Here is a 24,036-nt window from a genome sequence, read left to right as displayed (position 1 = left end):
TAATGGAAGCATCTCAACTGAGCAAGAAGCCATAAAACAATACATCTACACCTAGGCTTTCCAGTTTCCCATTGTTTAATTACTTATTCTGAAATTTGGTCATTGTGCTTATCTTTCCTGCTGCACAGCTCCATCTAAAGACTCTTAGCACTAGTATATTATAACCTATGTGATTGGAGGTATCTGCAACTCAGATCATATTGTGAGTGCCAACTTATAGCCTCACTACACCCATAGTCTTCATTTGGAACTGCAAACTCATCTTAATATAGAACTTCATCCTAAATATATAAAAAAAGTTTCTATCAGGATTTTTTATATATTATCTTTTACATACTCTTTGCAACTGAATCTGTTCAGTGTACACAGCTTCATCCTCCACTTACTGGATATCAAGAAATAATTAGGTAAATACTCATCCACAGAGGGGCTTAAAAATCCATGGGATTTCAAAATGCATGAACTCACATTTCATATTAAAGGGCACATTTCTGGCCTTCAAAGCAAAAAGTCCTTGAATTGTCCAATCTGTACAAGCTGTAATAGCTCAATGAGCTTGAGAGCAATGCTCTCTGTAAGGTGTCTTACTAGGGCTGTTAAGTAAATGTGGGTATGGGGAGGTGTATTTGTGGAAAATTTCAACTTTTCAGCAAAAGATCAAAAACTTGCAGTTTTAAAAGAGAAAATTTGGATTTGGCAATGCTGCAGCAATTCTTCGTGGAAGCTGCTGTTGGGTGCCTCATGTCCCCATTCTCAGTGACTTCCCTGCTCAGACTATGTGTCCCATTATGCATTGTGGTCTCCCCTCTTGCTGAGCCACAGTGGTGCACCAGGGAAAGCGGTTATTTTGAGTTTGGGGTGTTTGATTTTTTTTTTTTAGACAAGAAGTTGAAATTTTCCACAGAAAGTGCACACTTTCTATGACACATTGAATTTAGTCAAAAATCCAATTTTCCATCCAAAAAATTTGTGACGGAAATTTTTTAACTACCTCTACAGCTTCCTTTTGTTCCAAAAAGAAATACCAACATTATTCAACCACCTGAATGCCGTCCTTTGAGGCTGCGAGTGCTGCCAGGCCGAGCCCTAATGCTGAAGGGATTTAAGTCCATATCTTGCCTTGCTCTGGTATGGATGGGGAGAAGGGGAAACTAGAGTCTTTCCCCATTTGCACCAATGCAAGGGAGGTCAGCGTTTTAACTAAAATATTTACATCATTTTTAAATAAAGGGAAACTTCCATAATTTGTTTTTGAAGTATCATGAAAGTATCTAAAAATGGTTTTGATAGCTGACTCTTCAAATTGTTTATTTTTACAGGGACAGAATGATACTCTTAAAAATGGAACAGGAAATTATAGATTTTATTAGTGACAACAGGTAAGTTTAATTTCAGTATTTGGTTAGTTTATCATATTTGCATGCCACATATATCTTTTGCATAAAGCATATGTAAATGCTATATTTCTTTGAGATATTATTATTATTATTATTATAAATATTATGTCATGCAATTTGCTCTGTTCACTAAGGTATCTTTAATGCGGTGAAAAATAAAATTAAACTTTTGTTTGAAGGGAGACAAAACCCTGTTCTGCTCTCACATATTCTACATTTTCTAATAAAATTATAGATTGTAACTTGGTTAAAAACAAACAGATTGAAAAAGCCCCCTGACTTTTGAGGGGAAAAATAGACATTTTTAAAATAGAGAGAAGTAAGATGATTTGTTGTACTAGAATAGCCCCTTGGTGTCTCGAACATTACCCAGTATCTGCTGCTTTGGAGGAAGGCATAACTTTCATGATATCCGTAGCCATTTGTGCAACATTTACATAGGGTGAAAGTGTATATGGCAAGTGAGTCCTTCCTGACCCCTGCAGCAGTCGGCTGATGCTATAAAATATGAGATTTGATTACCTTAATTTAGCATATAAAAGTACCAGTTTTATTATTGCCCATAAATATATCCAGCACTTTTTAAAAACCAGCCATTGTAGTTGATTGACTGCTTACCTGCAACATAGATGTATGCTGTATAATTGAACAGAGGAAAAAATAGTTACATCAAGTTTTAAAAGGTATTGTTATATTATATCTTAGAGATGATCACATAACTGATCAGTGTGATATTTTCTTTCAGTAATCACTATAAAAAGTTCCCTCAGATGTCGTCCTATCAGAGGATGTTAGTGCACAGAGTTGCAGCTTATTTTGGAATGGATCACAATGTAGATCAAACTGGAAAATCTGTAATTATCAACAAGACCAGCAATACTAGAATGTAAGTACTAGCCTTGTGCTTTTCATATTTCCCTTTCATAAGGGTCAGTTTGCATGCTGGCTACATGGTGTTTTAAAATTCCATTTTTGTAATGCTGAGCATTATTTATCACTCATTCTGGTGTAGAGTGTCGTTATTTCTGTCCTTGAAAGATTGTATGAGGATCTGAAATATGTAGAAAAGAGTCAATCCGGTTGTTTCGAGTCAAGAAATTTATATAGTGTGTCTGGAGTGGAATGTTTTGCTGACCCTCTAACACCACCACATAGCTATAGAAAGCAATTTATTGCTTAACACGTTGCCTGGAGCTGTGCAGGTTATGAAGTACAGGTACTTTTAAATAACCCAAAGATGCTGGGAAGATATCCTATTCCCTCTTTCCATTTCTTCTTTTTTGTAGTTTCCACTCCTTGAGTTGTTTATTTTGCAACAGATTTTTTCCCCTGTGCCACCTTTTATTTTTTTCATTGATTATAGTTTTCCCCCTTCTAACTTTTTTTTTTTTTTAATCTTCATTCACTCTGGATTATAAATCTGTAATGGGGCTGTGAAAACTGTTTTGTCCCTACATCATATGCTTATGAAATTAAAAATATCCGATAGTCAATGGGTAAAGTGGGGTTGGCAAACTTTTTGGCCCAAGGACCACATCTGGGTATGGAAATTGTATGGTGGGCCATGAATTCTCTCAAAATTGGGGTTGGGGTACAGGAGGGAGTGAGGGCTCTGGCTGGGGGTATGGGCTCCAAGTGGGGCCAGAAATTAGGAGTTCAGGTTGCGAGAGAGGGCTCCAGGCTGGTGTGTGGTGGAGGGTGAGAGCTCTGGGGTGGGGCTCAGGATGAAGAGATTGGGGTGCAGCGGGGGCTCAGGTTCGGAGGGTGGGAAGAGATCAGGGCAGGGGTTGTGGAGGGCTTTCACTGGATGTGTAGGCTCTAGGGTGGGGCTGGGGATGAAGGATTTGGGGTGCAGGGTGCTCTGGACTGGGACAAGGGGATCAGGGTTGGGGCGCTGGAGGGGTGGCTCAAGCAGCTCATGGAAGCAGCGGTATGTCCTGATTCTGGCTCCTTACACAGATTTGGAATTTACACAGATTTGGCTGCAGAGAATAAGAAATAACAAAATTACAATTTATGAAGGTCTTTGATAGACAGCATTTCATCATAATCACTTTTTTTCATAGCACTATTCAAATACTACAGGCTTCTCAGGGCCTGATTTTTAGCGCCCTCACTCTCATATCAGATCTCCCTTTCCGGCTTAACTGCATTTGTGTGTGTGCACTTGTGTGTTGGGGGACGTGTGTGTGTGTGTGTGTGTGTGTGTGTGTGTGTGTAAGGGAGTCAGAGGAGAGAGAGATTTAGCATACCACTACTGTCATTCAATTAAGAAAAATTTGGAGCAGCCCCTAAAAAACCTTACATTTTCATTGGTTTTATTCATTCCTATATATTTCCAGTTGTCCTTTTCTTCTCACATTTGCATCATCTCCTCAGTGCAACAAGAGCAGGAGAATCTCGCACACAGCTCAGTTCTTTCTGGCTAGCACTGACAGTGATTTTTGTGCTTTGGGCTCAATTGGTTGCCTTGACATGCAGCTTGCAGACCAGTGGCACTAGAACTGCTTTGCATTGCCTTGCAGAACCTACTCTCAACAGGAATTAAATTCCAAACAGTGGTCTAAAATTTATGTGATGGCGAAACTTTAGATGACTTTAGGTGAAAAGTCTGAGTGATTTCACATTGGATATTGTGGCTCATGGGCTGGTGTGAGAGGCAAGGAGAATCACTTAAATTGTTTACAAAGCCAGCATCAAAACTGGCACTAATTGGCACCTTTGCTGGCAGGCTCAACAGAGAGGCCAAAAACTGAATGGTATTGCAGACTGAAGTACCCTTTTTACTCTGGAGGTGCTCTCTGCAGGTCATAGTTAAGGCACATGGATAGAACCATGTGGGAAAATTTGTCCTGGCACTGTCCATAATGTACATGTACCGCAGAGAAACAGAATTTTCCAGCCTTCCGTATTGTCACAGTCTAGTTTCTTTCATTAGCACTAAGTAAAACTGAATGTTTTTTTTGTTTGTTTTTGTTCTTTTAAAGTTATTTAAGGAGGGATAGCCTACCCTAAAGACACATTCTTCTACCATGCAGCATATTGTTTATAATATTTTAAGATACAGTTCTAAAATGAGGCTTTGTAAATTTCGGGGGGGGGTTGTTTTGTTTTTTTTAATTTCCCAGATGCAGGAGACATCTAAAATTTCTTTTTCTGACAGAGTCTGGGATTTTATTATCAGGAGAAATAGGATGCATAATGATTAGTTTGTGTGGTGTAGGAAGGAAGGAATTACACCATGTTTGATTTAAACAAATAATGAAAAAGTGAGGGATCTTTATATCAATTGAAACCTCTTGTTATTTTAGAGGAATAATATTCCCACAAGTATTTTTAAATAGAAAAACTGCAAACTTAGAATGACATTAAAACAAACTAACAATGATAGCAAACAAGCAGCTTCGCAGATTAGCTGTGTGAAAAAGTAGATTTTGAATCAGTTAAACGTTCTTTTAATAAGGTATACAATATATAAATTAATAAAATAGATCTTGGAAATCCCTATTGGCCATCTATGTAGCCATTATCAACTGGAAGTTTCTCATAGGATTTTCATGGGAGCAGGATCAGACCCTTTGGGTTATACTGTGACATGGGCTACACAGTCAACAAGCAAGAGAGAGTAAGAACAGCCCTTGAATCCTTCCATAGGGCTACCTAGACCTTAGGTCTGACTGCACAGGGATAAGCAGGGCTACCTATCCACTTACTCTCGTCCCAGAATAAATGGGTGGGAAGATGGTCAGAACTGGATAGAGCCTTTATTGTCCTCCCTTTTTAGTGGCCAGAGTCAGCACAGAGGAGAAGTAATTACAGTTGGTAATACCCACTGAATGCCTGGACATTCAACCCACGGGGATTTCCATTGACCCTAAATATAAGCTTCGCCAGTATTTCCTTCAGAGTTTGTAGTTGCCATAAGCTCCATATTCCAGGTTTCAGTAAAGTCATAAGCTCCATTGGCAGAACCCACAATGGTCACAATAGTAATAATTCTGCAAAGTCCAGGATTTTTAAAAGTTCCAATATTACATATGTTAGAATCTGGTGTTCTCAGAGAGAACAGTTTTACATGGCTCAGAACCAGAACTCAATTCTTGGAACCTTCTGACTCTATTAACTACCCAGCGTAAAGCATCCAGAACAGAAGCATTTCTGAAAGTGGTGGAAAAATTGCTTGGTGTGGTTTATGTTAGTTGTAGTTTAAAACCTAAATAAATATTGACCATATTACATATGTAAGTTCATATACAATAGAGACGGCCTGACCTGAAGGCCAGAAAGTCCGGAAGCAATGCACTCCAAAGCAAGCTGGAGCTCTAGAGTAATGTGCTGCTTCCTCTTCCTCTTTTCAGATGTTCATTTGGTAGCACATTCTGAATCCCAGAGCACCACGGCCTGACGCAATGAATAGGGAAGAAAGCTTGTCATAAGTACTTCCAGCATTCACAGATTCTACTGCCTTTAAAAAAAAAATCTTTTGCTTGAGCCCCCATCGTGTGTTTGTGAGCGTGGGTGGGTGGCTTTGATGCCAAGTCATTGCTGTGGGCGAAGGTGCTACTGCTTGCTCATCTTGCCGAATGAGGGTTTGTGTGACTATTTTGCTGCTGCTTGGCCCCCACGAGACAGGAATGAGGATTCTACCAGCGTGGACCAGCGGGGTGAAGATTCTGATAGTGTGATATGGTAGCATCCTCTCTCTTCTGCCTTTGTGCACCAGTTGAGATTTAGTGGGATAAAAACCCGTGTGCGTAAGGGCATAAACCATCCACCAATTGCTTGGGGTTAAGAAACTGTGGGCAGGTTGTTCCATACTTGTACACTCTGGAGTTTTCTACCTTCCTCTGAAGCATAAATTTCTGTTTTCACCTGGACCACCGTAAGGTGTGTGTGAAGGTACCTGCCTCGGGCAAGAATTTGAGGAGCTCTGGAGGCTGTTGGTTTTATGGGTGTGGGGGAGGAGGAAAGCAGCTGGAATAGCGTGAGATCAGAGGAAAACGTAATTTTTGTGTGAATATTCTGCTGCTGCCTGTGCAACCTGTGGTTGGTTTTTTTTTTTTTAAATTAATAGTGGCAAATATATATTCCTAGCACCCTATTTTCTTTCGGGATCTGAATTGTCTGCTCTGTATTCCTGAGCATCAGCAGCATTCCATAGAAGTCCAAGCTAGTGGACCCTAATGGAGATTTGGACCCTAGTTATCCTCCAACATTTTGAAGGCTGTCTTTGTAAAGCAGAAGGACATAAATTTACTTATTACAAGAAAAAAGAAAGGCGGCGATTAGCCAGATTTCTCATGGAAATTTTAATGTGCATAGAGAGATCATCTCTTTTATAACTAAATGTTCTTGCATCCAAACTTGATGATAAAAATAGTCCTGTGCACTAGTTCAGATATAAAGGAGTAATGGGTTAAAACATTTTAATACTCTATATTAATGCTTTGAATTATGACTGGTTTTAAAAAGCTAAAAATGGCCCATCCACTTAAAGTCTAAAAACTTCCCAAAAAACTACCTTCTGGACAAGGAGTAGATGTGAGAAATATTATGCAGAACAGAAGTTTTTGCAAACGTTAGATGGAGATGGTCACAATGCTGCTTAGTATGGAAAATATCTTACTCTCTTAACTGTAATATCGCTATAGTGACTCCATTGTATGTATATTTGTCTGTCATCTGTGTCTGTCTGTCATCTCTCTAAAGCTATACCAAAATGTGATGTGAACACATGACAATGCAGTATGATAAAAGCATACATTTGAGATGGAGTCAATGTATTATGCAGGACATTCCAAATGAGTGCCAACAAAAACTGTATGTGCCACTTCTTTATTCTATACATGCCTTATTTAAAAAAGAATAGAAATAGATAAGAAAGCCTTGCAACTGTTGTCAGTAATTTTGTAATGTCAGTAATACAGACATATCTCTGTCTGTATATTCAGACTGATTATCTCAGTGGAGATAGATAAGTGAGGAGAATGCAGGCGATGTGTTTAAAGTGCTTGATAAATACAGATTTTAATTTGGCTTTGCAGTTTGCCACATGGATATCCTCACATGTGGTGTGTGCAAAATATGTTTTTACAGATGCGCACACACACAGCTGCATACGTACTTGCTCAGACATACAGCAGAGTTACTCAGCATTCAGGACATAGGGTGTGAATAAAATACAGTGATTGTGTTTAGTAAGTGTCTTCTGCATTTGGAGAGCTTACCAAAGGGCACATATGTTGTGAACCTTAAGACTTGTACAAAAAATAATCCTTTCAGCTATGATTTTGTAAACCTTTTTCAGTGTTGCATACCTTCTAACCTTTGTAGTAAAGCAGCCTATTGATATTTTGTTCTACTCTACGTTATTTTACTCTGCTGCTATAGAAATGCTATGTCATAGTAGCCCTATTGGAAGGTTTTTTGTGTCTTCAGGATGCATCCAAAATTTGGAGTAGTATTAACACCTGCTGTATTTATTTCATGAGTTTCTTTTTAAGAACGGTGTCAGCAAAATTATACATACTGTACAATAAGTACTATCTGTGTCATAACTAAAAAAAGTATTGTAGGATATTCTATCCATCTATTTTCTCTGTGTCTAAGTGGCTTGAGTCACAAATACAGTCATGACATTGCCCATTCCTAACCCATCCGCAAAAAATAGAAAAGCCTACAGTAAGTTTTTTTTTTTGTTTGTTTGTTTTTTTTTATATATATATATATATGCTTTGCATTTAAAAGCATTCTTTGTATAGGTAATGCCTAAAGCATTATGCCTATATGGGTACGTGGAGCTTTTTTTTTTTTCTTTCGATTAGGCTCTTGCAAGTAGTATAGAATCTTTAAGACATCCTTATAAAATGGCACTCAGTGAAAGAAGGCAATTTCAACAACAGGGGTTAGCTCTTAATGGAGATCTCCTCCCCCCTCTCCCCCCCAATCCAGGCATGTCAAGCATATTGGGATTTAAAAGATACTGATTTTGTACCAAAATGGTGGGATTGGTTACATTATAGGCTCAGTAGCCAAAAGTTATGATTTCCAGGGTACACATTAAAATGTGCTTTTTCCCCTTGACTGATTTTTGTTTCTTTAAGAATGCATTTGCGGGGGTGAAGGGGGAGGCGGGAGGTTATAAACAAAAATGTTTGCAGCTCTTTTTCAGCCATAAATTCTGTAGTCTTATATTTGTGTAAGCGAATACTCATATCTTGTTAGTTATGAGCGAACCTCAGTGACAAGGTGCGGGCATTGTTTTGTTGGAACATAGCACAGTTAACTCTGCAAACTCTTTGTTGCACATCTTTTTAAAAAAATCATATTGTCTCTATTGTAAGTAGAATACGATCAAGGCAGTGATCTCATGAAGTCAGACTCACTGTAATATGACTCATGATCTAGGAGGATGTACATGCAAACATCTCTCTCTCTCTCTCTCTCTCTCTCTCTCTTTTTTTTATTTTGTGTGGTGTGTGAGGTTCTGTAGGCCAAGATTTGTAGCTTCAAGGAACTATGAACCAATTTATTTTAGTTCATACAAAAGTCTCCCATTGCAAGAATTTCTCTTTCCTGTGTTGGCTATATTTTGACTGCTATTTTATTACTGAGATATAATTATACTGTGATAAAGCAAATCCCTGCATTCTAACAGTCGTTGCACAATTAGGACTCAGGGATTCACAAACTACACTGGTATTGAGAAATATGTGTGCAGTGATTATGCCTGTCAGACATCCACAACTAGAGTACAAGGGAATTACATATCTGAAAAATAATAGCATCCTTGTTATCTCATTGGCTGAGACGGTACCTTTTTATTTTAATAATTATTAATACATAAAGCACTCATATTATGGTCCTAACAATAATAGGGTAAAAATCAATAAAACAATAAAGACAACAAATATAATGTTTACAACATTGAGTCTTCTTCATGCTGTCGCTTTGAAGCAATAAATGGATTTTATTTCATAGACATTTTCCATACAGTCATCAGGGACTTGCTGAAAAGTATGATGATTAGTGAGTTCGAAGTCTAATTTGTCTCAGTAGAGGACTCCTGAGCAATAATAAAAATATTTAGTGATCTTTATCGAAAAAGCCTGAAGCACTTTACAGAGGAGGAGCAGTATCCTTATCCTTATTTAACAGATGGGGAAACTGAGGCAAATAACTCCTAATGCCCAGTTCCTTAAAAAATGCACAGATTAAGCTAATAAACATGTCATGGATTTCAGCACTACATTATGTATTATACTGTAGGCATTAGTTTTAATTATTACATTACAGTGTGCAGTAGTATTCAGTCAAAAACAAGTAATGTAAATCCTTCATACAATACAATTTAGGAGAAGAAATTACCTATGTCATTTTTCTTGAAATTGTTGACTTTTTTTTTTTTAATTTAATGATATTTGAACTGGAATTGCTTTTCACACCAGACTCTATCTCTTATTTCAGTCTTGCACTCATTCTTGCAAGGAAGATGAAAAAAGAAAAAGTATCAGGGGGTAGCTGTGTTAGTCTGTGTCCACAAAAACAACAAGGAGTCCGGGAGCACCTTAAAGACGAACAGATTTATTGGAGCAAAAGCTTTCGCGGGTGAAAGCCACGCTTCTTCAGATGCATGGAAAGAAAGTGTTTGTCAACGGTGTGTTGAGCTAAATTTGACCCTAGGATGTACAATTTTTATTTCAGTCAGTGCGAGCTATGTGCATACATCCAAGGACAGAATTTTCCTGTAAATGAGACATTAGGGTTAATGAACCATTTCTAATGGTTCCATTAATAATTTTCAGTCTAATATAATTTATCTAAACTAATTTGTTTGTAATTGAGGTGGACATGTATTTTATAGCTATTTTATGTTGTAATGAAGTATTAGTTAAACATTAATCAAAGGACACCTACAGTGTTAGTCTGTTGTTAATCCTTGCAGTCACACCGCTTAATCTTGTCATAAACTCAGAATTACGTAGATGTGTGGTCAGACTTGGAAGATGGGAAACTACCAAGGAAAACTCAGTGCTGTGGAAAGTGGAGTTGGTGACTAAGATAAGGGACACGCTCTTCCTTGAATCAGTAATTAACCACTGACCTAGTGTGGTGTTAGGGGGTGCTCTTCTTGTGAAGTGGTGTCTTTTGGATGAGTCAAACTCCTGACTTGCCATGATTACTGTTTGTGGTTATTAAAGAGATTGTGGCATTCTTGGTAATGGTAAAATTTTTAGCTGTCTGGAAAAGTAGTGGTTAGCCAAATCCAAGATCAGGTAATGACATTTTTCCAGTTTAAATCCCACTGCACTTCCATGTCACTATGATGTAGCAGTGGAGGTCGAAACTGGCCTCTGCATTTCCCACTTAGAGGCGGTTGTGATTCTGTAATGGGTGGAGTAATTTCCTTAAATGCAGGAGTCCATTTTCAAAAGTGGGTACCTCAATCAGTGGGTGGATCCCCCTCCATTCTATTTTGGTGCTGGAGTTATGAAGTCTGAATGAATGGTGCATCTCTATGATGTGATACGCCAGGAATGAGAAAAATGCTTCGTTTAAGCAATCCTTGCTTCTGCATGATAGGCAAAAGGGAACAGTGCTCCTGTATTCACGTGGCAGACTTGGAGGTTTGTCACAGGGAAGTTGCTAGATTACTAACAGGTAGCTTCACTATCCAAGCCAATGGGTATTTGGGAAGTGGCTTCTGATGCCTGTCCACTGATGGAGAAATTATTCATGGCCTGAAGTGGAACTAAGCACATGAATTTATTATGTAACACTGTTTTTATCTTCATGTACAGGTCATTTCTAGAGAACTAATAGTCTCCACATTAGCCAGTCAGCTTTTGGGAAGTATGCTGCCATTATTGGTGGTTTTCAGAACTTTGATTAATTTTTTTCTCTCCTGTTTAATTCTTGAATTCATTAGTTAGATAAGGAATGTCATTTAAAGTATATATTTGTGGTTATGCAACATCCTAATGTTCAGCTGCTTATAGGGTACGATACATACCTAACATTGAATATAAATATATTTTGTAATAAGCTGTGCTACCACATGTGAGCCTCCATTAGCTGGAACTAAATTGAAGTTGCACAAAATGTTCAACCTAGGCAGAAATCGTAAATATTAAGGGCTAAATCCAATCCAGAGTGGTGGGAGGGCAAGGTGTGTTCTACAGGTGCAGAATCATTACCTGCCTTCCCCAGTGCCTGGTCAGACTGGCAGCAGAATCACTTTCCAGGTACTTATACTGAAACCTTGTTATTCACAGGCCAATGGCAGGTGGCTCCATGGAGCAGCAGATCTACTGTTGCTGCTCCTCTTCAGCCTGTCCTGCCCGAACCCCACTCCCTGCTCTGTGCTGCCAGGGGCACAGAACTAAGTTCCATGGCATATAGCTAGTCTAGACTCCGAACTAGACTTTGAGAGTCAAGGTGGATAATCAGTGGAACATGAGTTTCCAGTGTGACACTATAGCCAAAAGAACGAATTCAATCCTTGAATATACAAACAGGGGACTATTGAATAGGAAAATGGAAGACATATTGCCTCTGTATTTGCCACTGGTGAGACTGCTGTTGGAATACTGTGTCCAGGTCTGGTGTCCACAATTTAAGAAGGTAATTGATAAATTTAAGAGTTCAGACAAGAGCCATGAGAATGAGTAAAAGATTAGAAAACATGTCTTACAGTGACAGACTCAAGAAGGTCAATCTGGGTCGTGTGACAAAGAGAAGGTTAAGGGGTGACTTGATCACAGTCTGTAAGTACCTGTCTGGGGGAACAAATAATGGACTCTTCAGTCCAGCGCAGAAAGATATAACAAGATCCAGTGGCTGAAAGTTGAAGCTAGACAAATTTTGGACTTGGAAATAAGGTGCACATTTTCAACAGTGAGAATAATTACCCATTGCAACAAATTACCAAGGTTTGGGATGGATTCTTCATTGCGAACTATTGTTAAATCAGGATAGGATGTTTTCTCAAATTTATGCTGTAGTTCAAACGGCAATTAATTCATGGATGTTCTATGGCCTTTGTTACGCAGTATGTCAGACTGGATGATCATACTGGTCCCTTCTGCCTCATAATCTCTGAATCCCCTGCATTTCATCCAGCAGTCCTTTTGCAGAGCTGCACAAGCTCCACTGTATCTGCGGCCCAGGTAGACTGAATCCAGAGGTCAATGCTTTGCCTTAACTGTACTGGGCCAAATCTTGAAGTCTTTACTCAGGCAAAACTCTCAATGAGTAACTTCCCTTCACCAGGTGGAAATGATGGATTCTCCATCTTTTGATGTCTTTGAGACTTGGGAGAGGCCTTTCTGGGAAATAAGATTTAGCCAAATACAAATTATGCTTTAGCCAAACAAAAGTTATTGGGCTCGATACAAGGGGAACTGTAATGGCCTGTGACATAAAGGAGATCAGACTAGATGAACTAATGGTCTCCTGTGGTCTTAAACTCTAAGAAATTGGTACACTAATTTTTTCTTTAAAAAAAAAAAAAAAAGAAGAAACCTATGAAATAACTGTCTGCCACACTTCATATTAGCGAGAAATTCATTGTTGAGGAAAGGATTATAGGCTCCATCCTGATTCCATTTGAGTCGGGGAAGAGTTTTGCCATTGTTTGAAAAAGGGAGTGGGATCCGTGCCAGTTGCAGGTAGTGAACACTAATTAACTGATGTCCTGATTTTATCCCCCTGATCCAAATAATACCCCTCCTATGCAGCATCCCCCTTCCCTCCTGGAGCCCATAGAGTCATGAATCTAGGGGATCAGCGCATGGGGATGGGAAAAAGAGTTGGTGGATGGGGTGAAGCACACATTGTCTCCCCATCAGCCCTGTGGAAATCGGGCCGTCTGCCATTTTCATGGTGGGAACTCTACCTTTAGAGGGATCCCTGAGGCAGCTGCCCTCAATGAAACCATATCCACTGGAACAATGCTGCCCGGGGGAAGGGGTGAAAACTTTGGCAGGACAAGGCCTCTGCATGAATGGCCCTGGCTATTTGCTAATTTCCGAATACCAGCAGTCCAGGGCCAGCTCTGTAGGCTGGTTGGAGTACAGAGAGGGCATAGTCCACCCTCTAGGTGAAGCCATTGTGGACAAATCTCCATAAGAAGGACCTTGGAGAGGTTTAGCTTTTGTGTGGGCTAAATCAACACCATTCATTAGAATTCACTCATGTTTATCTGTAATAACGATGGCATTGTTCATCTTGTAAACTATCATGGGATAACACCAAATACAGAAATAATTTTAGCTTTAAAATCTTAATTACTTTTATGGTAAATAAAGAATGTATGAAGAGAGAGGATTTCTGGTTGGATGCTAAGTAAAAAATTACAGTCCTTACCATTAACATATTAGTTAATGGGATCGGCTTTCCCTTTACTAGAGAGCTGAAGCTCTCAGCAGAAACCCTGTGGTAATGTCTGGCAAAAGTAGGTTTTTTAATGATTTTTGCTGTTGAAGTGTCACCATACCAGAAATGTGGTGACTCGTACTGTAAAATAGTCTAATAATGTGACATTGACCTTCAGATACTTTAAACACCTTTTTAAGGGGCTTTGTGATGTGTTAAGTTGTGGTGGTATAACTGCATAGTGTTCTAAGTCATAATAAAATGAATTACATTATAAGAGGGCAGAAATCCCCCATTGGTCACCATGTGACATTAAGGCCAAGATTTTCAAAAACAGGTTTAACTCCATAGTTAGGTACCTGTCTGATTTTTCAAGATTGATTTAACTGCAGCTCCCAGATGCCTAAATATGGATTTCAGGTCTTGATTTTTGGCTCCTATGTTTTGAGGATTGTGACCTTTAGATAGCAGCATGTTTCCATTACAATAGATGCTCCATCATAGTTAGGACTGGAAGTTAGCCTTGTATCATTCAGCTGTGACCTGTTTAATTGATAAATATTCCACCATCTCAAAATGCTGAAATTGACAAAATATTTACATGCCTTCATATTTGAAAATCTTAATCTGGAGGCAAAAATGGTTTCTGCACTATATATACTAGAGAGATTTGATTCAAAGGGGAAAGCAGAGACACTAAAACTTTCATGAGTTTAATACTCCTGTTCTATAGAGAATTAAGGTGTCATCCAGCATAAATATAAAGCAGTGTTGGCAGATACAGTAGATATTCACAGTGCAAGTAAGGAGAACTATTGTGCCTCAAAAGAGAGGCCAGTGTGATGTTGGACTGAGCAGTTGGTTTACTTAAATAAAATAAATAAAATAATAAATATAATAATAAAAAATAAATAAAAACAAATAAAATGCAGTAAAACCATTTGAACACCCGAATAGCAATGCCCTAAATCTACACAACTCCTTTGATTCTTCTCTGCATCAGCACTTATCCCATCTCCTTATATTATTTCCCTTCTATTGGTATATTTGGGTAACACCATGTTGCCAATTGCTCCATTTGCTTGCAGACTGTTGATCCTGCATCCACTCTGATGTATCCTTGTGCCTCTCCTGCCACTCTTGCCCTAGCTGCCTGTCATTCCGTGATTTGTTCACTTTAGGAGGATTAACATGTCATAGCCCATCCAATACATTTATTTTAACCTCTCATTGCAAATGTAAAACTGATTGCACTGTGTGAAACTCTTGTAAAAATGACAGAGATCTTTGTGGATGAATTCTCTGACCACATCCTTATTTCAGCATTTTCTGTGATATGTTATGCACTCTGTCCAACCAAAGACACTGTAGTGCCAAACCATCTCTTCTGCACAAGATGGGTTTGTTGCCTCTCTTGAAAGCAACTTGTGTGCCCTATTACTGTTGGAAACCTATGCCTTGTAATAAACATGTATGTACTGTATCAATGTAAGCCAAGCTTTAGAATTCCAGAATGTTTGTCTGCTTTGCTGACGGAATGCATAAGTCTCTAGTACTATAACATCGAAAGTTCATGCTTGTCTTTTTCATGTCTTTTCAGTATGGTGTCTGTATTTGAATTTCTTAACCAATCTTCTTTCATTTCAGAGTTAACTTCCAGCATCTATCTTTAAAAAAAAAAAAAGTGTATATGCACTTTAAAAACAAAACTGATAAATATTTCAATAGTCAAAATAATTCCACGCTCTTAACCCAACTATTAAGAATGTCTGAACAGATTCTTATGAAATTGTGTTTCAGTATTTCTGGACATGAGCTGTCTAACAAAGAAACCTACTTTACTGAGGCTAGTAGTAATTGCTACTCTTTTTTTCAAAAAGTGTGTACAACACCTGCAATTTTGCAGCTTTAAAAACAGTCTGATCATACAGAGGCTACCTCCTTAACAAAATTATGAGGGCTTTGTTTTGTTACAACTTCCAGTTGTTGACTTTGAAATTGAAGGACCATATATCCCTAGATTTGTAAGCAATGGGGAGTTCTCTGGATAGGTCCACACCAGAATGTAATCCTTAAGGGAAAATTCTGTTCTCTTTTTACTGGTGTAAATCAAGAATAACTCCATTACAATGGCTGGAGTTACTCCAGATTAAAACCAGCATAAATGATGGTAGAATTTGTTCTATTATGTATTACGTTGTTTTGTGCGATTAATTGCACAGTAATGTTAGGAGCTTATTACTCAATTCACTGATGGAAGAACAGATGCTGGTTTCGCAACAGAAAACTCGCATAACAGCTTGAAGATACTACCAAAATCCTATACATCTTTCTCCTCCTATATGGAGGAGCTTACCCACCTTCTCCAAGTTTATTCCCTCCTAAAAATGTGTCTCATTATGCAGTATTTACTCAGGCAAAAGTCTCTTCTCTCTAATGGGAGTCTTGTGTAAGGATTTCAGGCTCATGTTCAAAGTAATCTCAGAGGTGTACAGGGAAAATATCAGTAGCCAATTTTGGAGTTATGATGAGGAACTCTATTTTTTTTTTTTTTTGTTTGAAAACTGCAAAATAATTGCGTGTGTGTATATAAATAAGTAGGGGAGGAAGGGGGCTGGTTCCATAATACAATTACTACAGTTCAGACCCTGTGTTAACTGTGTTCAAATACAGATAAGTATATTTTTCAGCACTCCAAGGGCACAGAAATGAAAATCCCCTGAGCTTTCACCATTATCTCAAACTGAATAATTGAACAGGAGCTCCCAGTGCAATGCTGTAGCTAAGCAGGCTAACATGATCATTGGATATATAAGAAAGAAAGCATCAAGTAGGTATATGGAGTTGGTACTACCTCTGTATACAGAATTAGGCTTGGTCTAATTAAAAGTTAGATCAACAGAGCTACATTTGTCAGAGGCATGAAAAAACCACACCCCTGATCAGCACAGTTGTGCTGACCTAACCCCAGTGTAGGTACAGCTATATCAATAGAAGAAAGCTTCTGTCAGCCTAGCTACCATCCTTTGGAAAGGTGATGCTCCTGTCAATGTGGACTGCATACACCATTGGGTTATGCCGGGATAGCTATGCCAACATACCCGTGCTGGTATAGTTTCTATAGTGTAGACACAGCCTTAGTGAGACCATTACTGGAATACTGTATCTTCCAAAAATATGTTTTAAAAAATTGGAAAGGGTTCAGAAAAAATCTACAAAAGTAACTAGAGGTCTGGATAACACACTTGAGACTTAAAAAGCTGATTCTCTTTAGTTTATCCAAGAGATGGTTAAGAGAGAACTTGATCAATTGTTTTAAAAGTACCTACATGGGGAAGAGATTTCTGAGAATAGATGTTTCTTTAATGCAACTGAAAAAGGCATAATAAGATCCAGTGGTTCAAGTTTAAGCTGGACAAATTCAGACTAGAAATAAGTCTCATATTTTTAACAGTGAGGGTAATAAACTATTGGAACTTACCTCTAGAGATTAGGTGGATTCTCCATCACTTGAAATCTTTAAATTAAGGCAAGATATCTTTCTCAAACATGTGCTCTTGCTCAGCCAGAAGTTGAGATTCTATGGTCTGTGTAATGCAAGAGGTCAAACTAGATGATCACAAAGGTCTCTTCTGATCTTAGAATCTATGAATCTATTAACTTTAAAAAAAAGTTTGGGAAAGTTTTAGCTGAGATCATCTGCAAAGAGGGAGATGGAGAATAACTCGCATGGACCTTATTCTTCCCTATTATCTCCTTCCCTTCTTTCCTGCCATGTCACATGTTTTCTGAGGAAGGTATGGTAAATTCCTACTCACTCCTACAGTATCCACTTTCATCTGCAGGAAAGAAGCATCTGACTTCCACTTTCACTATGTAGCTGTCTTTTTCCACTCTAGTGGTAAACTGGGAGCTGAGTAACCCCGATGCTATGCTGTTCTGCCATGCCCTGGAGTACCACAATAAGCTAACAAATTTATTTGAGCATAAGCTTTCGTGAGCTACAGCTCACTTCATTGGATGCAACTCACGAAAGCTTATGCTCAAATAAATTTTAGTCTCTAAGGTGCCACAAGTACTCCTTTTTTTTTTTTTTTTTTTTTTTTTTTTTTTTTTGGTGAATACAGACTAACATGGCTGCTACTCTGAAACTTGTCACGATAAGCTGTATTACACTTCCCATGTGGCCCCTTTTGCGTTGGGGTGTCCTGGTGGCAGCAATAGCTACAGGAGTGCTGTGGAGCTGTGCTGAGAGGGAGCTGCAGGAGAGCAAATGTGCCAGTGAAGATTGGAGGTGTTCTGCTAGAAGGCAGGCTTGCTGCACTGGAAGAAACTTTTAGAGGACTTCTGTGAGGGGCACCTCACAGTGATGATAAAGTGTTAGTGCAGCCGGCCCCTTGGTCCCTTCTGTAAAGATTTGCCACAGGAGAGGGCAGTCTGGCTCTTCAAGAGTATTGACTGTCAAGAAAACAAAGTACAGGCATTGGGCCAGATCCTCTTCTGGTAGAAATTGATTTTGATGACTTCCACCAGCAGAGAAACCAGCCCCGTAAATTTATCTTTACAAACAGTGCATTCATATTCTGAGGTCCTGAAGGAAGAAGTCTACTGCAAAAATAACTTGTATAAGGTTCCATCATTAAACAACTGAAACCCTTCTGAGTAGATTTGTAACATCCTGATCAAAGATTGCATTGGCTAATGAAAACCGTTAGGTTTAATATACTGTTGCAATAATTGTCCAGACCTAAACTTCTTGGATTGTGTACAAGGTTGTATGGAAAGATACACCTCTAATGATCTACCTGACAATTTGTAGGAAATATCAAATGAATTAATGTGCAGGAAGGTGACAAGGCCGTAAACCCATTTAGACTGATCCTGTAGCTGCTAAATTAGATGCACTAACTCATGTGCTGGGTCATATTGATGAAAAACATAGTTGTCACATTCTATCTCCTAACCAAGCCTTTGGATTTCCTTATATGCATGTTAACACAAGAATGTAACCACATGTATGTACAGGGTATCCAGGAAACACATGTGCAAGTCTTCATAGAATTTGACAAGTTCAGACAAATTATACTATACCTTTGATCTTTTAAATTGCCATTTGCTTAGTACATTTCAGTCTTTTTTTTAATGCACAGTTGCATTGCTGTATTTGATTTTTCACAATGGCCTTACAGAAAGTTTAAAATTAGAATAGAACTAAAATTAGATAAGGACATAAGAACAGCCATACTGGGTCAGACCAATGGTTCATCTAGCCCTATATCCTGTCTTCTGACAGTGGCCAATGCCAGGTGCCCCAGGGAATGAAGAGAACAGGTAATCATCAAGTGATCCATCCTCTGTCACCTATTCCCAACTTCTGGCAAACAGAGGCTAGGGACACCATCCCTGCCCATCCTGGCTATTAGCCATTGATGGACCTATCCACCATGAATTTATCTAGTTCTTTTTTGAATGCTGTTATAGTCTTGGCCTTCATAACATCCTCTGGCAAGGAGTTCCACAGGATGACTGCACGTTGTGTGAAAAAATACTTCCTTTTGTTTGTTTGTTTGTTAGTTAAACTTGCTGCCTATTAATTTCATTTGGTTGCCCCTAGTTCTCGTGTTATGAGAAGGAGTAAATAACACTTCCTTATTTACTTTCTCCAAACAAGTCATGATTTTACAGCCCTCTATCATATCCCCATTACTCGTCTCATTTCCAAGCTGAAAAGTTCCAATCTTATTAATCTCTCCTCGTATGGCCAACGCTCCATGCCCCTTATAATTTTTGTTGCCCTTTTCTGAACCATTTCCGGTTCCAATTGGACTAAATAACATGATAAATAACATGTTAGCATAATGAAAACAATTTAGAAGTTTGTGTGCTTTATAATTCTTGCAAGTGCATATAGGTGTCTGCCAAGCAATAATACATATCTAGCAATATGTTGCATTCTGCACTTCACAGCATTAATTCCAGACGTAGGTATTGAAGAGAAAATAGCACAACCATGCAGATAGTTAGAAAAATGTGCAAAGGCTTAAATGGTTAGCATTTTCATACTTTCACAATCTACATGTATTTGTCTGCATCTCTTGTGAGAATTTACTTTTAACTGTTATACATTGGAAATATAGCTAATATACTACCCTCATTTATTGAAGGTGTAAATGAGTCACTGAAAAAAATCAAACAAATGGTTGATTAGGCAAGAGGGTTTTTGATTTAAAATTCTAAGAGTAGGTCTGTTGCTCAGGTACCTAATCAATGTTTTGTTTTTAACTTGTAGCTTAGAGAGGGGGAAAAGCCAAGCAACAATACAATATATTCTGTAACAGTGGGGATGATCAGGGCCTTTAAGCCTATGGAGCAATAGGAAAGACAGGACTGCATAGTGTCGCACCTGGCATTAATTAACAACCTTGTTGGCACTGATATCTTTGGTAGATGCCAAAAAAATAAATGGTTATGGAACCAGAATTATCCTTTGATAATGTGAGAGAGGTCTTTTAAGGCACAAGCCACATTAACAGAGTAGTTTCGTTAAATTAGCGCTTCCACTGTCCCTGCTCTATTTATAAAGTGAGTAAACAGGAGACTTCAGTTTCCACTGTTGTCAATCTTTAAACACTAAAATCACCGTGTAGATGTATATCTGTATCTTTATATAAATTCATTGATATGTGCTGAATTTATAATAGATAATAGACCTACAACAAAAGATAATGTACACATATTATCCCTTTCTGCCATACCTTCCATTAAAAAACAATTATCGTCACGATATTTTTCTTTTTGGTCTTTTCCTTCATGTGGTTAGACTTTCCTATCCTTTAGAATGGAAATGATTCCTTTGTTTGCATAGTGAACTATAGGTGGATTTGAAAGTCAAGGAGCTAAAAATAAGCAATGTCTTCTATGAAACGGATAAATAATTATTCCATAGATTTACAGGGAACTTGTTAGAGAATTGTAGTCAGTATGATACATATGTTGTTTGTACATCAGATTCAGCTTGTCTTGATTTGGTCTTACAGTAGAAGAGAATGACAGAAAAAAGAAATAACCTTTCAAATTTCCTCAAGGAGTAGTACAAGGCATAGGTGCACTTCCTCATTTTCTTCAACTTTACAGTATTGCAAACCCCAAGCAATGAGTCAGACCCCAAAACAAACGTGATTTGGTTAAAATAATTATATATATATATTTATTTTAAATAATACATTTTGATTTTTTTATTTGTCTGGAGATTTCTAAGCCTTTAAGGTGTATTTTGGGTCATGTTTTCAAGCTTTTCTCTACAGCCATTAGGGCTAGAAACTTGGGGTGAAATCTTGATCCCACTGAAGCCCCAAACTGCAAAACTCCCATTGATTTAAATAGTGTCAGTGTTTCACCCTTCCTTTTTTTGTTTAAATTGAAGTTAAGGTTCTTACATTATCACTTGATTGCAGATGCTGGGGCTATGTAAAACACCAAATATTCACAAGCAGTAATGAACAAGTACAGGCAACTGAGTGTGCAAAATTGTGAATTCAAAAGTTGAGGCCATTCTTTGAACTGAGTTGGCTTATACCACAACTGAAAATTCATTCCCATGTGTCCACAACCACCCCATCATTTGATACATTTTAAAGGATGTGCTTCAGAATGACTCAGGTGTAAGAGAGCATAAAGGAGAGGGGAAGGTGTTTGTTACAATTCAGGTCCCAAATGAGATACATTGGCAAAATGTACTAATGCTATGGCTACCCACATTCAGATTCAGAATGATGTTATCTGTCCTTCCCTTCCATGAGCATGAATTCACTCAAAACTTCTTAATGTGCCAGATTCCATTGAGTAGATAAAATTAAATGAAATAATCATAACGTGATCATTGGCAGTCTTATCCTGCAAGCTTTGTGCTTAGGACTCTCATTGGTTTTCATTAGAATTCCCATATTCCATATCTTACAGGGCTGGCCTTTGGTCTATGTATTGTCCACTTAGTGTGCAAGCCCTTTAGGTCAGGGACTTCCTTTTTGTGAATGTTCTTTTCTGAACTCAAGTGTTTATTTAAGAGTTCATTTTCATTGAAGACTGAGACCTGTAGATTGGTTTAGGTTAGGGTGTTTTGGCCCGATTATCTATACAATTAACAAGCCACATATCATTTTATTGGTAGAAGCATTTTTAAATAACCTTGCAGGGTTTTTCATGTTGCTATATTTCCGTTGGGAGATGAAGGTTGTCCTTCAGCATTTCTAATGGAAATTCTTGTTCTGGTCTTTATTTTCTAACTTACCTCTGCATTTTCATTCTAGGCTGAAACCTGGCATCCAAGGCACCAATGTTGCAAGGAGAACCATACGGGCAGATCCTGCAGCAGTGCATGAAGTTCCACTGAAATCAGTGAGGTGCCACATGTGCACAGGATCTGCCCATACAGTTCCCCTTTCAAGATCAAGCCCCAATAGGTCAGCCTTGTATTTTTGTTTAATTTAGGAAATAATCTGTTTGAATTTTCTTTGTGGTTTTAAGAATGAATGAATGAATATATAAACAAATGAAATTACTGGTTTGGGATCATATTTTGTACTCATGCTTCCCAAAATGACCTGTGGAGAGGTGGAATTAGCAAGGGATTAATTCATCGTAATGGTGGTCTCTTCATTTTTGGTATTTTATTTAAAATACAGAATTAAAAGAATGTTTAAGTATGAATCTACATGGATAAGACATTTGTATAAAGCAGTAATTATAGAGGATATTTACCAAATGGATTTAAAAGTCTATTTTCTTGACTTTGATGCAATTAGATCATTTGTTTTTTCCCTCTTTCTTTTGTTAAGACAAACTGAAACACAGACAAACTGAAACACTCAAAATGTAGATTTATAACTATAAGCTCCACACTGACTCTCCCTCTAGTCCTAATGCAATAGTTTTATCTGTTTGTCCTTTAATTGTGCTGTCAATTATGGAAGATATATTTTTAATCTTTTGAACTTTTTCACTTGCTCATTTTAAAGCAGAATTTTTGAGGGTCTCTTCTTCCCCTGACAATTTAAGTATAATACCCATTAATGCAAATGAAGGCAGACTATACCATGGAATATCCTGTTTGTATTGGCAGGCTTTCTCTTTACAAGCAGTATCACTGCACTGTACTATCGATTATATTAGAAAACTGTACAAGTGAGCACACACCTTTGCACTTTCCAGAAATCTTCAGAAAAGAACAAAGTGGGACATCAGGAGAATCTGAAACTTTCTATATTATGGACCCAATTTCCAGTGGTGCTGATTAGCCACATCTCCTGTTGAGGTATGTGGAATTACTGGATGCTCAGTATCTCTGGAAATCGGGTCATTGGTTTCTGAACCAAATTCTAGTCTTTGCACAAAATGATGGTGTGAACAGAAGTTATCGGAGCCCTCCAAAATTCACATAAATTCATGAATAAAAGGATGCCAGGAAAGTTACCACCTTGTGAGTTTTTCATTTATCATAGTTCATTACAAGCTTTTCCTATACATTTGGTAATTTAATTGTAATGTGGCACAAATATGTGTTATATTTCATTCTATTATAACTCCAATTCTGCGCATTATGATCAGTGGAGTGTTAGTTTGAAAAGTTTTCAGAGCGTAGCCATGTTATTCTGTATCAGCAAAACCCTCCCACTTCATTGGAGGGTTTTAGGCCACAAAAGCTTATGCCCAAATAAATTTGTTAGTCTCTAAAATGCCACAAGTACTCCTCTTTTTTTTTTTTTTTAGTTTGAACAGTGTGTCAGTAAAATGGTGGTGATTTTGTACATCTGGATTAAAAAATATTTTGAATGTAAAAGATTGTGAGGATTTTTTGGCGTTTATTTTACAGTACTGATTTTTGAAAAGACAAGATAAGATAAATTCCTTCTCCAGTTTCCTCTGGGTACATCCATTAATGTCAATGGGAGTGTTGCACACAGTTTGGATGCATCATTGTACAGTGTATGATCCCTAGGCACTCTGTTCTTCAGTGACGAACATAAATTTCCTGTTAACACTATCAGAATTAACACACGCAGATGAGCCCCTTTCTTTAGATAAGTTTTGTATTCACTAAATTGTGATGCTATTGAATTAGCAGTCAGGCATCACATCACTAAATGTGTGCCTGTTTTGTTAACCAATTTATGACATAATGAAGCCTTGGTAGACAACTCAAAAGCAGGACACTAAGAACAGACACAAGATGAAGTATATCAGGAAGAATAAAATGTCACTAAAAGAA

General features: G+C 38.0%; 1 protein-coding gene and 1 long non-coding RNA gene across 2 annotated transcripts in view; one reads left to right on the top strand and one right to left on the bottom strand.

Moving 5' to 3' along the window:
- Nucleotides 1–14,913, bottom strand: part of LOC122458907 — a 522,220-nt gene extending 507,307 nt beyond the window's left edge. Inside the window, exon 1 of the long non-coding RNA XR_006279227.1 lies at nt 12,801–14,913. This is a non-coding gene — a long non-coding RNA (uncharacterized LOC122458907). The remainder of the gene's footprint in view (nt 1–12,800) is intronic.
- ARPP21 (cAMP regulated phosphoprotein 21) overlaps nt 1–24,036 on the top strand; it is a 137,708-nt gene that overhangs the window by 7,640 nt on the left and 106,032 nt on the right. The window contains 2 exon segments of the mRNA XM_038389822.2: nt 1,320–1,379; nt 2,143–2,283. Coding sequence (XP_038245750.1) covers nt 1,320–1,379; nt 2,143–2,283 — 201 coding nt within the window.

The sequence above is a fragment of the Dermochelys coriacea genome, chromosome 2 (assembly GCF_009764565.3).
Source record: "Dermochelys coriacea isolate rDerCor1 chromosome 2, rDerCor1.pri.v4, whole genome shotgun sequence".
NCBI lineage: Eukaryota > Metazoa > Chordata > Testudines > Dermochelyidae > Dermochelys > Dermochelys coriacea.
The sequence above is the reverse complement of the archived record's forward strand: the minus strand, read 5'-3'. Positions and strand labels throughout refer to the sequence as shown.